Below are 15,613 nucleotides of genomic sequence, written 5' to 3'. Positions count from 1 at the left end.
CCGGAAGAAAACCGCGGAAAAAGGGCCCTGGGTTGTCGTCGCCCGGTCGGGCAGCCTTCCGCCCGTCAGGCGACCAGCTCGTAACCCGCCCGTCGGGCGAAGGTCTGCCCGCCGGGCGGAGGGAGAAATTCTGGAAATCATCGGCACGCGCCCGGTCGGGCAGCTCCCGCCCGTCGGGCAGAAGTTCGCCCGTCGGGCAACCATTCGCCCGCCGGGCGCGCGTACAAACTGCACAATCCTCTATATTTAAAACGCCATATCTCCTTCGTTATTCGTCGGAATTAGACGAGTGACCACTCGTTGGAAAGCTATTGAAGTCTAGAATCCAACCCAATTAGAATCACTTCATTTGGAGTTGTAGAACGTAAGTTATGATCAAAATAGTAGACGAGTGTCGGTTTTCTAGTTCTTTCACTATCCGCTTTGCTCGAAAACTCTTCCAACTCAATGTGTGTGCTCTCGAAAGTACATAATCTCTTGTATTAATTAAAATGAGTAGAAAATGCACAAAAACATGCTAATTCCTACAATGATGAACCTGAAACTACAAACACACTACAAGGAGCACATTAGTAATAAAAAACGCTCCGAAGAGCTCATTTGAGATCAAAAAGTACTAAGGGACGGGGGTAAAAACACTATAAAATATGAACATATCAAACTCCCCCAAGCTAGATCTTTGCTTGTCCCTAAGCAAAGAAATCATCGATGAATACATAAATCAACTTCACCCCAAACACATCTTAAAACAATGGATACGATTCAAGGTAAAATCCAACAAGCATGCATCAATGTCAATCGATCAAATCTATTTGACCGCTAATCCACCTTAACAATCGTCACGCAAAGCGAACCACAAATGCACAATGGAATTCAAGACTAGTGCTCACACTCTCGTCACTCATTTATGTGGCGGATAAAAGATGTACCCATTCGCTCTCCTTCGAGCATATAAGTGAACAATGCCCTCCCAAACTCACAACACTCGTGTGTCTAGAAAAACATACACTCAACCTAGTAGTCGACTCGGAATGTGTCATGTCATAACTTGCATTGATAAACAACTATTTTCACATAAGTACGACTATATGCACAAAGGTCAGAAGGTCTTCAAAGCTTGTAATGTTAGGTTTAGGTAAGGGTGCGGTAAATTTGGGAAAAATGTGAGCTTAAAGCCTTGGCTTTGGGGAGCATAAATCCTAAATACAACCATGATCAACCAATATAATGACCATAACTCTCCCACTCAACACATGACAAAACAACAAATAACCAACACCATACTTTCTTGCCTTTTTCACAATTATTACCAATCACTTATAAGGATATGAATTTGCAAAACTCGATTGAAACAATGCTTTGAACTTTTTCTGAGAGTAATAGATTTTTCTCTTTCTTTTCTTTTTCAATATTTTTTTTTTCCTTTTCTTTTAGAAACCTTCACATTTTTTTTGTTCTTTCATCTCTTTCATTTTCAACTCATTTTTCAACAACAAACATGATAAGACGAACTCCTTTTTCAACAACACTACAACTCCCTCACCTCACTACTATTAGCTCCCCCAAGCTAGGCTTGGGACTAGTAACCAATGGGGTTTTCGCGGGCTTGTAATGTGGCTAGTCACCGAATAAAGGACACAAGCAACAACATGGGTAGAAAAGGAGGGAACAAATGTATCTAATTTCATCTGAAGGCTACCTAAATAGAAAAATGCCTTCGTCCTCCACAATGTGCATGTATATGAGTCATAAAACACTACTAATAGTTGCAAATCGATACTCAAAATCAATGACACACCAGGAAGCTATCACACATTCCTAACCAAATCAACTAGCCGAGCACCAAGTCCACAAATAGTTAGTCAGAGTTGACTCATGTTAAGGCATCAAGGCAATCGGATATCAAATCATGGATAACACATTTACATTGCTCATCATCAAATACCAAGAATCAAAACAATTTTCAATCAAGGGGCACATGGAAGCATGATTTTGTATTTTATCGGAACGTATTTTTGTTTTTGTTTTTTCAAAAGCGATAAACTACTCTAGAAAACAATAACACATACCTCCCCCAAGCCAAACTCAGCAATGTCCTCAGTGCTTGAAGGAGTGGAGATCGAGGGTCTCAATATTCATTGAACCCCTCCGGCTCCAACTCTTATGTGCCTCCCGCAAAGCGATTGGTTAGTAAATAACCAACCAACGAGCGTAGAAGCTTGTCATGCGCACTCGCACATCTTTCGTGCAACAAGACATGCATGATAATCAACAGCAACATTTGCATAAGGTCCGAATGAGCTCTATGCCAGTAAGGAGTAGGATGCCTAAAGGAAGAAGAACAAAAAGAAAAAACAATAATAAAAGAAGAATAAGAAAAAGAAGGAAAAGAGAAAGTAGGCATACTCTCCTTATGGAAGTTGTTTTTGCGGACTATTGATTCTTCAACCTCAATGATCAATGAAATAACTCTCTCTGTGTTTTGGCATTCATGGTGGACAGGCTTTTCACCATATAGAGCTCTCTGCAAAGCATCCACCTCTTCTTTGTAAGTACTGTAAGTACCTGCAAAAGACTCACAAAGAGGAACGTACTCTATTGGGTCATTGGGCTTTTGATTTTCGTGGGGAGGAGGAAGATCCTCAAGCAAAGGTTTTATGGGGAAAGAGAAGGGGAGTGAGACGGTGTAAACGGGGCTAAGATAAACCCTTCCTGGACTTGGAATATGAGGGGTAGGGGTTGACTCAACAACAAGGGTTTTATCAACTTCAACTTCCTCATGGACTAGCTCTATAACATATGGCTTTTCAGTTTCAACAAATCCTTCATCTATTGATCCAACAATCACATCATCATCCTCCAACTCATCCTCAACCTTTGTTATAAGTTCCTCCCACTTTTGGTTGCCTATGGGTTCACTCAGTTGACCCCCATCCCCAACACAACTCGAATTATTATTTTCAATAATTTCTTGAACTTTTCTAAATCTCTCAAGAGTAGCCTTACTAGCTTTAATAATCTCATTAGTAGTCTCTTGAGATCTAGTACACTGAATCTCAATCTCAGATTTTAATCTTCTTAATTCCTCTAAGAAGCTATCTCTGCTTTCTGATTCGGGTTGAACAGGATTGGGTAAGGGTTCACAATAATACACGGGAGAAGCAACAGTGGAATCATGAGACAAAACATTGATATCCATGCAAGGGTTAGATAAGTAATTAGAATAGACATGATTATCATAAACATTAGAATGCACCTCATTATAACAAGCATTCAAGGGAGAGGGGGTAGAAACATGTAGATTATGCTCATAATTTGGATTAGCACATGTAACATGAATGGACATTTCGCGCTCATACGAATCCCTTGCAAACCACATATAGGAATCCCACATATCATCCAAAGACAAGGCTCGAAAATCACCATTAAATCTACTTTCTATCACATTCCTTGTATACTCATTTAAACCACCATAAGCAAAACCACAAGAATCCCAAAGATTAAGATTGTGGTAACCAATGAAATCATTTAGCCTATCGAAATACACCCAAAAAGGCTCATTTACGAATTGAGGGAAAGAATAATAATCCATTTTTTCGAGGAAAAAAAATTAAAATAATAAAAAATAAAAGTTAAAAAAAATAATAAAAAATAAACTAAAGAAAATAAAATATATACATGGTCTCAAAGAACTGGAAGTTCTATGAGACTCAAGAAAATAATCTAGATCATAAAATTAATAGCAGAAAATTAAACCGTTTCCCCGGCAACGGCGCCAAAATTTGACAGGCTAAAGTCGTATCACCTAATCAAAAATAACCTAAGGTCCACTAGTTAGGTAGCAAGGGAAGTCAGGATCGAATCCACAGGGAAACAGACGTTCTTTCAACTATCAATTAATTATCTAGACTATTGTGAACAAGAGTTGGTTTGATGGTTTGCTAAAACTACGGCGATATTTAAACAACTAGGAATCAATATATTAAGGAATCTAGGGCATATGTTCACCAACAGATAACAATCCAGGACAATGAACAATCACGATATTCAACAAAGTAATTAATTAGACTAGCATGCTCTCTCGAATCGATACTAATCATAGACTTAGAATTAACGGGCTCTCGCTACGTATTAACTCTAATTCCACCTATTGACACAAGCCTAAACATCAAATTGCATCTCTCGAATCTTAATTTGATATTGCATAACTACCACAATTAAACCTGCGCAAATCTAATTGTATAGTGAAATAAACCAATCAATAGGAATTAATTACAATGCCAACAATCACAATTATTCAATATCCCTTCATATTATTCATGGATCCCCAAACCCTAGAAAATAGACTACTCAAGCATATTAACAATAAACAAAGCAATTAGCATGATTGAAAACATAATTAAAGCTAAACAAAGAATTGAAATAAAGAACAATACCTTAATTGAAGAACAAGAGAAATAGAAAGCTTGAATTTTTATTGAAATTGAAAACTAAGTGTTTGCATAAATTTAGAGAGAAAACAAAGCTAAGAGAAATAAACTAAGGGGCTAATACTAGAAAATAAGATGTCCAACTAAAATAACTAAGCCTAGTATTTATAGTTTGCCCATAAACATAAGGAAAAACCGGAAGAAAACCGCGGAAAAAGGGCCCTGGGTTGTCGTCGCCCGGTCGGGCAGCCTTCCGCCCGTCGGGCGACCAGCTCGTAACCCGCCCGTCGGGCGAAGGTCTGCCCGCCGGGCGGAGGGAGAAATTCTGGAAATCATCGGCACGCGCCCGGTCGGGCAGCTCCCGCCCGTCGGGCAGAAGTTCGCCCGTCGGGCAACCATTCGCCCGCCGGGCGCGCGTACAAACTGCACAATCCTCTATCTTTAAAACGCCATATCTCCTTCGTTATTCGTCGGAATTAGACGAGTGACCACTCGTTGGAAAGCTATTGAAGTCTAGAATCCAACCCAATTAGAATCACTTCATTTGGAGTTGTAGAACGTAAGTTATGATCAAAATAGTAGACGAGTGTCGGTTTTCTAGTTCTTTCACTATCCGCTTTGCTCGAAAACTCTTCCAACTCAATGTGTGTGCTCTCGAAAGTACATAATCTCTTGTATTAATTAAAATGAGTAGAAAATGCACAAAAACATGCTAATTCCTACAATGATGAACCTGAAACTACAAACACACTACAAGGAGCACATTAGTACTAAAAATCGCTCCGAAGAGCTCATTTGAGATCAAAAAGTACTAAGGGACGGGGGTAAAAACACTATAAAATATGAACATATCAATCATCCTCACACACTACCCTAGGACAGTACAGTTCACTTGTCCTTACAAGTCCATCCATCTTAACGTTATGTTCTTCAAGTGTCGACTTTTTTACCTTTGCATGGCATAGTGTGTTCAAAATTTCTACCTCTGAACCTCCTTTGTACTTGTCGAGTCTACCTAGTACATACCGTCATACTGATATCTGTTGTTCTGTTTAAGTTAGGTACTTCCATGCTTTTAAGAGTTCTATGTTCTGAAATCGTGGGCCTCTACGTATTTCCATCAATAGTTTGGTGCACTTGTCTGAAACGAGGATAGAGAGTGTACGTACCAAATTTGCTTGTTAAAAGTTATGAATAGAAATGTGTTTTCTTACGAAGTTCAAAGGTAAAAGAAATCTAATACCATGGGAAGGTTTGGAGGATAAAGAGTAATGGGTTTGGAGAAATCTAATAGAATGAGAAGCCGTGAATTATATTTTCAAGTCCTAATTAAAGCCTTGACATGAATAGTTTCCATCTTGTGTTTTGATCCTTGTTACTGATATTCTGAGAAATCTTATTTTCTCCTCACCTAAGGCTTATGAACCGAGGGAACTGTGAAATCATGTCTCAATATCATTTCCCTACTTATTTCCTTTGTGCAGCTTATGTTCATTTTTAAGATGGGGTGCTATGGATGCTGAAGCTTATGCGGATGCCTCAGTTACCATCTTGCAACTCTTATGGGACATTGGAAATTGCAGTACTGTAAATCCCCTTTGGAGAAAGGCTCGGGTAACTGCTATCAGGGCTTTAAATTATTTCGAGGTTAGTGATGCGTATTTTAATGATGTATCCTCTCTACTTTAATCGTGTAGTTCTTCATACTTATTTGTTGAGGTATATTCTTTCACTACTTGACCGCTTATCGATACATTGTTTAAGCAGGTACTGCATATGGAAAGAAGTATCCCAGATTTCAGAGATAAAACTGTGAAGTTGTTGATTCGTGAGACTGATATTCAAGTTCTCCAAGTGACTGAAGAACTTCAGACCAAGATTATAGCATATGAGCATAGGTTTCTTATTCAACTGACGTTTCATACTTGTTATCTAACAGTTTATTACTGTACTAATGTTCTCCTTTTGGTTTGCAAAAGTACCAGGCAAAGGTTAGTCAAGAAAACTAGAGCTCCAAGAAGCAGAATTGAGAAGCTTTTAGAAGTATTTCCTCGTGTCATTTGCTCTTCAGGTAACCTCAAGGCTGCTTGACTGCTTGGTATAAAAAGGGACTGAGCATGTTTGTCGAATACAATAGGATTAAAGATGTATGTAGGTATTCATGAAAATAATATTTCTCGTAGAAATTTGTTTGATATGAAACAAGGATGGCATTCATTCAAATACATCTCTATCTAATCAAATTTCTTCCACGCAGTATCTTTTAAGTATTTTCAAATTTGATTTTGATTTGCATGAACTAGTTGTTACATGTCAATGAGGATTGAGGACCACTCAAGTTATGTTCAGGTATGTCATGGTTTGAAGAAACTTCTATTTTGTATTGCTAACGAGGAATTTAAACCTTGGAAATCAGTTTGATTCATTTGTGGAACTTGGAAATCAGTTTGATTCATTTGTGGAACTTAAGGTTCTCCCTGTGAGTTAGAGCTCTTACAGGAGGTACTAAATATGTTCGTAATCTAAGCCCGAAGATACGTTTCTCATTACCTTGATACAGTAAGCTAGGGACTTTAGTTTTCTTAAGTGCTTGCTGGAAAACGCAAAAAATTAAAGATGTGCGTTTTACTTTCATCAACCTATTAAATAAATGGGAAAAAGATTTCAAAAGTTTATTTGTGCATTTGCTCCACCTGCTCGACATTAATAGTAGAACGAAATATATAAACATGAGCAAGACTAGTGACGCTCAAAGGGTAAAGATTTATTTTTAAGCTTGCTGAAATCAGAGGTGCCATAGCTGTGGAAAGAGAACACATCACAATAGAAGTGGAGAAAGAGCCGAAGGGATGAAGTAAACTATTAGTATTTATGGTTGCTGATATATATAAGTAGAATAGTACTCCCTCCGTTTTTTAATAAGAGTTACAGTTTGATCGGCACAAAATTTTAGGAGGGTGAGTTGAATTTATTAGAATAAGATGCATATGGGGCTAGTGGGGCAATAAAGAATTGTAAGAAAAGGTAATCCGGTTAATAAATCATTCAAAGAAAAGGGTATGTGTCCGTTAAGGAAGTAAGAAATAATAAAATAGGTGAGAGTGGGGACCATAAGAGGAGAGAAATATAGTACTTCCTCCGTTCCGGAAATATCGCACAATTTATTTTTTACACTATTCACACTACGACTTTTGCCATTTTTGTGATTCGTACATAAGGAAATTTTAGTCATGTGACGCCACGTTAGATTAGTATGGATATATATTTTCTAAATATTAATTTTTTATAATGTTTACTTGCACACGATTTGAGATATTAAGAGTCTAATGATTAGAGGAGTAAAAGTCAACCATGGTGCGATATTTCCGGAACGGAGGAAGTATTAAAATGTAGAACTTATCAAAAAAAAAGGAAGTGTAACTCTTATTTAAAAGACGTCCGATCATAACAAGTGTAACTCTTATTGAAAAAAATGGAGGGAGTATAATAGAGAATAATATCTTAGCCTGCTTATTGAATCACCAAGCTCGTGGCTTTGGTGGAACTTATGCTCCATATTAAAATGAAATTGGAAAACTATATAAGTAAAATTCTTATTGGGGGTTTTGGTTATGAGAGGTTAGGAAAAAAATAGATTTTTGAGGTGAATTAGAGGTTTGACCATTTCAGAAAGCTAATGGGAGTGTTTGGTCGGACGAGGTTTGGAAGAGAGTTTTGGGATGAAAAGGCTAATTTTGAAAAAGCTCGATATAGGAGCTTTTGCATTAGAGTTTTGAAGAAGTGGGTATTAAATGACAACTTTGTCATAATATTTTCTAAAATTACAACTTTACCAACCTACTCCATTTTATGTCAATGCCTTTAATGGTCATTTTACGAATTATACAGCTAACACAACTAATTTAACGAACACTTTACACAAGCAGGTAATTCAACCAGCTAGTCAAACCAGCTAATACAAATAACTAACAGCTTATCAAACCAGCCAACAACTAATTGCCATGGGCTTTCATTTTAATTTTTTTTTTTTGAAAGGCATATTGACCTTTTACAATTTGTTTCATCCACCTGTTCTCTTGTGTAGTATTATTCTGACTTTTGTATAATTTATCATTAAGATGACTGAGATGAGCGTGTTGCTTTACTATATCATCAAAGCATAACAAATAAATCTGATGGTAAAAGAGCTGCTACAATGTGCTTACATTTATATACGAAGTAGAACATGGTTCATAATTTCCTAGATCTATATTTAAAATTTATCCTCTCCTTGTTTCACAAATATACCATTGCTGTTCCAGGGAAAAGTTACACTGCAAGAATGATGCCTGGTACAGCTCTGTTTCACCTTCAGGTCAATCAGAATTCTAATCAGGGGAAATCAAAAGTAAGCTCATCAAGCGTATACATTGCGTCGTAATATTGTGTGATGGGTTATTCTTGTGATCTAATTTCTTAATAAATCTTTACTTCATTTTTTCAGGTTGCAGATGATGTATTTGCTAAATATCACAACATGCTGAAGGACGTTGCTGCATCTCTTTATCTGTCAAGAAATATTGTTATTGCTCTTATTTCGTTGCAATCGTGGAAATCCTTTATGCAAAATTGGCTGAACGAATATACATCAACCCTTGATGTAAAAGCATCATCCACTCCTTTGGATAAAATATCGAAGGCTGCCCATAATATTCTGAAGGTATGGCTTTTTCTTTGTAGTTTTAATCTTTTAAAATGACTCCATTAAACTAACCCCCCCTCCCCCCTTCCCCAAAGATAAATGGAAGTAAGATTACGACACGCATTTCTAACTTGCTTATATGGAGAATGGTCTCTCTTTCATTTTCAGAGTATGAAAAAGGTTGCTGAAGATTCAATCCCTAGGGTGGCTGAGAACATCGCACTTGCCATAGGTGCTTTTTGTACAGTAAGTTGATCCCACTTTAAAGAAACTGAGCCCTTTGATAATCTTTTGTGAAGCAATAAACATTCAAGGCGTATATATTTCTTACTTGGCGATGTCACTCATGTCTCAACAATTGGATTCAACTTTCTGCTTTTCAGAAGAGTAATCTCACATATTTAAGATCTTGTGTTGTTATTCGTAATAGCTGATAAGGATTATTATCGCAATACAAGAGGGTATTGTCCATTTATTAAGGAGGGTGAGGGTTTGGAGGCACTATCCGCTTGGGGGCTATAGTGAAAATAATCATTCCCTCAGAGTCTCGTACTATCACTTATTTGTTCTCTCATAAGATGGGTGTTGTAATAGTTATTGGTAGTTTATCATGGCTAACGTGTGACTCTACTCTTTTCTGTTTGGGTCTTTCCTTGGTAGTTTCTGGCCTCCAAGATATTTCTTCAGGTTTTTATAGTCCTTTTGGTACAAGTCATATGTAGGCCTTTTTAAAGGCTTAAGTTCTCAATTCAAATGACTAATATGACTTTGAATATCCAAATTTCTTTCCAAGGCAATCCTAGTGTTCGGTTCCCTCTCTCTTTGTAATGGTGCATTTTCAACTTGAATTGACTTCATGTATCTATATCACTATTCACTACACACACAATGCTGATGCTTTGACATTATGGGGCATTTAAGATTCGAGCACACATATGAAGGAACCCTCGTATTTAGAAAAAGAGGTGAACTGACTGAATGCTTTTCTTAAACATTAGTACTCACTCCGTCCCACATTATTCTACAGACTTCCCTAAAATGGGTGACACGAATCAATCATAATTCTATTTTCAAATAAACATCTAATATACCTTTTCTCTCCACCACCACACATTTTGTAATGAACTAAATAGTAAAGGTTATAATGGGTAGTGCAAGTAGTATTAATGCTAGAAGACAAATTAGGTGGTTAGAGTAGAGAGACTATAAATAAGGGAACACTAGGTTTAGAAGGTATGTTGAGAAATTGGTAAAGTTTAGGCTTTGGAGAGTGGTGACCTCAAGTCACTAAACCTAGAGATTGGTGGCCTCAAGTCACTACCTTTTATATCCCATTTTGTGTTCATCATCTTTCTAGCAAATTAATATAATTTCTAGTTTTCTACCAGTAATTTCTGCTCAAATTAGCCAGTTCATCTCATTTGGTATCAGAGCGGTACAGTTCTGGGAGGGTTAGTGGTCTGATTATCTGAGTTTCAAAAAAAAAAAAAAAATAGAAAAAAAAGTTAAAAAAAAAATGGAGTTAAGCAAATCTGATCAGAAATTCAAGGAGGAGTGGGATGAGATATTCCGAAAATGTAAGGAAGAATTCGTGAAAAACATTATGGAAGGTCTTTCTCCGATTTTCTCTTCGTTTCGGCAAGAATCGAAGCAAATTAAAGAGGAGATTAAGGAAAAGAGAGAGGATGAACATTACGTTGATCAGGAGGTGACTGATGTACAAGAGAAAAGGGAAGTGGAGAAAAATGGGGGTGAATGTTTTTCACCAGATCAGTTTGGAGGAAGGGGTTCAAATGATGTAAAATATGCTAGGAGGGCTGGTGATTTTGCAGGTAGAGGTCGCGATGGTTTCAGAGGCGAATCAGGTGGCGAACCAGACAAATTCACGAAGGGTGGGGTTTTTGAGGATGGTGGTGCCAGTGGCGGATCTGGTAAAAGTCATGGTGATTTTGCAGGTGGATTCATCGGTGGGGGTCTAGGTGTTAGTGGTAGCATAAGTGGTGAGTCTGGCATACCAACTGTAGAATTTGAGCGAGGCGGTGCTGGTGGTTGCGGATCAGGTGGTGGTCCGGGTTTCACTTATGGAGGTCAGTTGGGTTTCTTGGCAGAAAAGTCTCGAGGAAGGGTTTCGGGCAGTGGTCTTACTAGTGGTCGGAGAGGGTCGGTGGAGTTGGCGAAAAGTGTTGTCAACGGTGGTGGAGGATATTTCACCAATAGATCTTGTGGAGCATCTGTGAGCCACCTGTTGGTGGTCAACCTCCACCTGGAACCGACTGTGAAAGAGAAAGAAGATTCAGAGAAAAGGACGGACGACACTAATCTCGTGGTCTTTGGTGATTACTCCGGCCAAGGCGGTGGAGTAGTTGAGGGTGGTGCCGATAAATTTGAGTGTCGAAGTTTGAGAAATGATATAGTCAATGTACTCAATGAACCGCCAAGAGGAATGTTTGAGAAAGGTGGCGCTAATGGCAGTGGTGGTGGGCCTGACATTTTTGCCGGAAAATGTAACAGGGATGGATTACGGAAGCAGTTTGCTGCTTGGGGGGAGTTTTTAGAAGGAAATGATGGTCAGAGTAAAGTGGTAAATGAGTCTACTGTTAACCTAAACAAATCAAATGGGGACAAGGGAGTTGATGGTGGGACCATGCTTGCTCACCACTCATTGTTAGGGAAGATTCCAGAGAAATTCAAAGAAAAGGGTGAGTTGGAGTTGAATAAACGTCAGATTTTTTATGGAGTATCTTGGCCTATCAAGGCCTGTACTGTATTGGCCCATGTTATCAATGATAAATTCAAAGCCCATCTCTTCCCACCTATTTCTAAACCCATTTTACTCAACCCATATTTAAAAGAAAAGCCTTCTGACTTCCCCAACCCTCTCACTTACAACCCATTCGAAAGAGGAGTATTACAGCCCACACATGCTAATTCTAAACCCAACCATCCTGATCCCACCCGTTCCCCCAATTCCATGTTGACTGCTCTCACTCAAGACCCACGTTCTCAACCTATAATCAGTTCAAGCTACCTTCAAAACCAGACCTCACTCACTTCATGACTACTTTCCACGATTTTCATGTTCATTTCACCTTGCCACCAAAGTCACCAAGAGACCTCATCAACCAAGACCTTGAGCGGCAGTGGAAGCCAGGCATTAGACCTGGGAACGATAAAAATGATTACTACCACGGCTGGCAATTCATTGTGAATTACTACCCACCTTGAGGACAAGGTGGAAGTTTAGGGGGTCGGTATTGTAATGAACTAAATAGTAAAGGTTATAATGGGTAGTGCAAGTAGTATTAATGCTAGAAGACAAATTAGGTGGTTAGAGTAGAGAGACTATAAATAAGGGAACACTAGGTTTAGAAGGTATGTTGAGAAATTGGTAAAGTTTAGGCTTTGGAGAGTGGTGACCTCAAGTCACTAAACCTAGAGATTGGTGGCCTCAAGTCACTACCTTTTATATCCCATTTTGTGTTCATCATCTTTCTAGCAAATTAATATAATTTCTAGTTTTCTACCAGTAATTTCTGCTCAAATTAGCCAGTTCATCTCACATTTTCCTTCCTTTTCTCTCTCCAATCCCACATACCATCTTAGTTTTTCTCTCTCTACCCACTGTCGCTTATTTTTTCTCTTTCAAATCCCACCTAATATGAGATGGAGATAGTACATTAAATTGTGATAAAGGGAAAACAATTGTATAAATGAAAAACTTACTGTATGGACATTGTTTTATTTTTAGCGCAAAGAAAAATATTTAATATTGTGAAATAAAGTATGTAAATAAATAAAGCCTCCAATATTCCCGATGTATTTAATCAAACCTGTTAACTCTTACACTACTTTTTCTGAATTTGGTCATGATGTTTTCTTTTCTGTTGTTTCTGGCTCATGCATGCTTCTTGTTTACTGTTTTCGTCAGTCTATGTAATTTATCAACATCTTTATCCGCATTCTTCAAATACTGATGATAATAAGAATACGTTGAATACCCGATGTTCCATCTTAACTTCTGGGAACTTTTTTAGATCTTGCCAGCGTCTGTTCATCCTGTTAAAGTCATGGCTTCAAAGTTCCTGTTGAACTGGCTTTTCCAGTATGAACATGAGCATCTCCAGTGGTCAGCTGCAATTTCTATTGGTGTGATTTCAACTTGTCTGCATTCAACTGATCGTCAACAGAAACTCGAATGTGTGAATGGGCTTATTGAGGTATATTTTTCATGCTACTATATCTTCACCACCTCATTTTCAAGTTTCAACCCCCTGTTGGAATGATTGTGCTTTTGTGTTGACATTTCTGAGTTTCAGTGCAGTTAATTCCTTGATCTGGTCATGCTATGCATGAAGTAAGACTACCAGGTTAACCTTGTAATAAACTTAGAATCAGGTCCTGAAGTGTTCCTAGAGACGTTCCTCAAGAATCTTTTGTTATTGTTTAGGTAGGATATGAGTCATATGACTGAACCTGGACTCTGGAGCATTCCTTCTCATGGAATTGAACAACTTTTTGTACAAACGCCAAAAAGAAAACACAAATGAGAAAACCCAGATATTGTTCAGCTTCCTCCTCCCTTTACAGTCACTAGTCACTACCCTTGACATGCCCCCTCACCCTTCTTGTTGACCCTGCCCAATCCAGCTAGTGGTATGATTGCTAGTAGCCTGGACCTGGAAGTTCCACTGTCTTGCTTTGCTCAACCCTAATCCCCTCACATTTTTTACCCTTGTTTTTCTCTTCCTTGGCCACCTGTCCCCTCCAACTGCTCCAGCCCCTAATTTCCTTCCCTCTTCCCTCACCTCTACTACTCAGCCTCCCTTCCCCTCCCTCCCCTCCACTTCTCTGGTGCCCCTGCTCCTTCCCCTTTGCTCGGATGCCAAGATGTTGGGCTTTACTGAAATTGGGCGGAACATGGAAATCAGTTGTTCCATCTCTGGCAGTGCTTTGATATTGACACTGCTCTCTCTGAACACTATATTTTCTTTTTGGGCCTGGCCAGGCCAATCTCTCTCTTGCTCTCAAGTGCGTTAAAAAAAAATCTCTGGCCACTCTCTCTTGATTTAAAAAATTCTGTAAATGTGCCGATGGAATTGAATGGCTGAAAATTATATGGCGTTTGTCAAAAGATTTGATCTTTTTCAATCTCTACAGATACAACTGGTCTTTGTTTTTCTCCTACCAATAGGAAATGAATGTTGTAATTGAACATCTGCAGCTTTTTTCCTCTTTTTTTTGGAGAAAAGAAAATCTACAGCCTTATATTTCACAATAACAAATTTGCTTTGTTTTTTCTGAGTAACAATGGGAAATTTCACAATAACGAATTCTAACATTGAGAAATGTTTGACTTATCTGTTGAGTTTGCTTCTTTTTTTTTTGAAGTAGCCAATTGATTTTTTTTTTTTTAAAGTAGCCAATTGACTATTTATGTGGTACCAGTGTATATTAGTTTTATGATTTTTAAATGGGTATGTTGGATGTTATGAATCCATTTAGTGGTATTTTTTATCTTTCTCCTTTGTTAGGTGGCAAGTGACAGCAGAAATATCCTTGTTAAAGGAGCTTGTGGTGTTGGCTTGGGATATTCATGTAAAGACCTTCTTACCAGAGACGTTAGTACTGATAATGCATTGGATCAGGGCAGCTTTGTTCTGCAGGAGAAATCTGTCCTTGGAAAGATTGTCAGGACTTTATCTTTGACAATATGGCAACTTACTAAAATTCCGTCTGATCTTCTGGTCAGCCTTTCTGAATATAAGCCTCCTGGTTTAGAGGATGATAATACTAAGGCAACATCTGAAGTGATGGTTAAAAGAGATGAGGATGTGCGGGATGATGTATGGGGTGTTACCGGAGTTATCATGGGTTTGGGAATGACTGCTAGTGCACTTTCCAGAGCCGGATCATACAATGCTATTTGCGACATAAAATTTCTGCTCACATCTTGGATGACACAAGCGGACTCTCTACTTATTGAATCTTCTACTGGCTGCCAAAGTTCAAATATGTTATTGTCTACTGGGGCATGCCTAGTGCTTCCAATTGTTGCTTCAGTTTGTCGGAGAGTGGAAAAGATGTCTGATAATGAGTTAACTGATTTACTTTTTTGCTATGAGGACCTCATTTCAAAGCTTCAATTGCAGAAAACATCTAACATATTCCATCACAATCAGCTGATGGCATCATGTGTTGGTGCAGGATCTCTACTTGCTTGTATTTTAGACGATGGATTAGTCTCATTGGATGTTCAGCAAGTTAAAAACTTGCTTGGCTTATTTAAAAAAATATACTCTGATACCTATCCACATCTTGTTCATCTTGGTGCTTTCCTAGGAGTTGTAAATGCGATGGGTGCTGATACAGGATGTACACCTCATCACCGTTCTGAAATTATTCCCATCACTTTTTCTGAGGAAAAGGTATGGGTGGTTGATAAAGTAAATAACCAAATATTTCATTCTCATTTTATTTATTTTCTTTTCCTGATACAAATTTT

General features: G+C 38.3%; 1 protein-coding gene across 3 annotated transcripts in view; it reads left to right on the top strand.

The window, feature by feature from the left end:
- LOC110782796 (protein RST1) overlaps positions 1 to 15,613 on the top strand; it is a 38,805-nt gene that overhangs the window by 20,080 nt on the left and 3,112 nt on the right. For 2 of the 3 annotated variants that reach the window (XM_021987049.2, XM_056843439.1), the window contains 8 exons: positions 5,915 to 6,077; positions 6,198 to 6,328; positions 6,410 to 6,501; positions 8,732 to 8,817; positions 8,914 to 9,129; positions 9,280 to 9,357; positions 13,146 to 13,328; positions 14,643 to 15,536. In XM_021987049.2, coding sequence (XP_021842741.1) covers positions 5,915 to 6,077; positions 6,198 to 6,328; positions 6,410 to 6,501; positions 8,732 to 8,817; positions 8,914 to 9,129; positions 9,280 to 9,357; positions 13,146 to 13,328; positions 14,643 to 15,536 — 1,843 coding nt within the window. The remainder of the gene's footprint in view (positions 1 to 5,914; positions 6,078 to 6,197; positions 6,329 to 6,409; positions 6,502 to 8,731; positions 8,818 to 8,913; positions 9,130 to 9,279; positions 9,358 to 13,145; positions 13,329 to 14,642; positions 15,537 to 15,613) is intronic. The other variant, XM_056843438.1, reaches the window with a different exon arrangement.

This window comes from Spinacia oleracea, chromosome 4, assembly GCF_020520425.1.
Source record: "Spinacia oleracea cultivar Varoflay chromosome 4, BTI_SOV_V1, whole genome shotgun sequence".
Taxonomy (NCBI): Eukaryota; Viridiplantae; Streptophyta; class Magnoliopsida; order Caryophyllales; family Amaranthaceae; genus Spinacia; species Spinacia oleracea.
The sequence above is the reverse complement of the archived record's forward strand: the minus strand, read 5'-3'. Positions and strand labels throughout refer to the sequence as shown.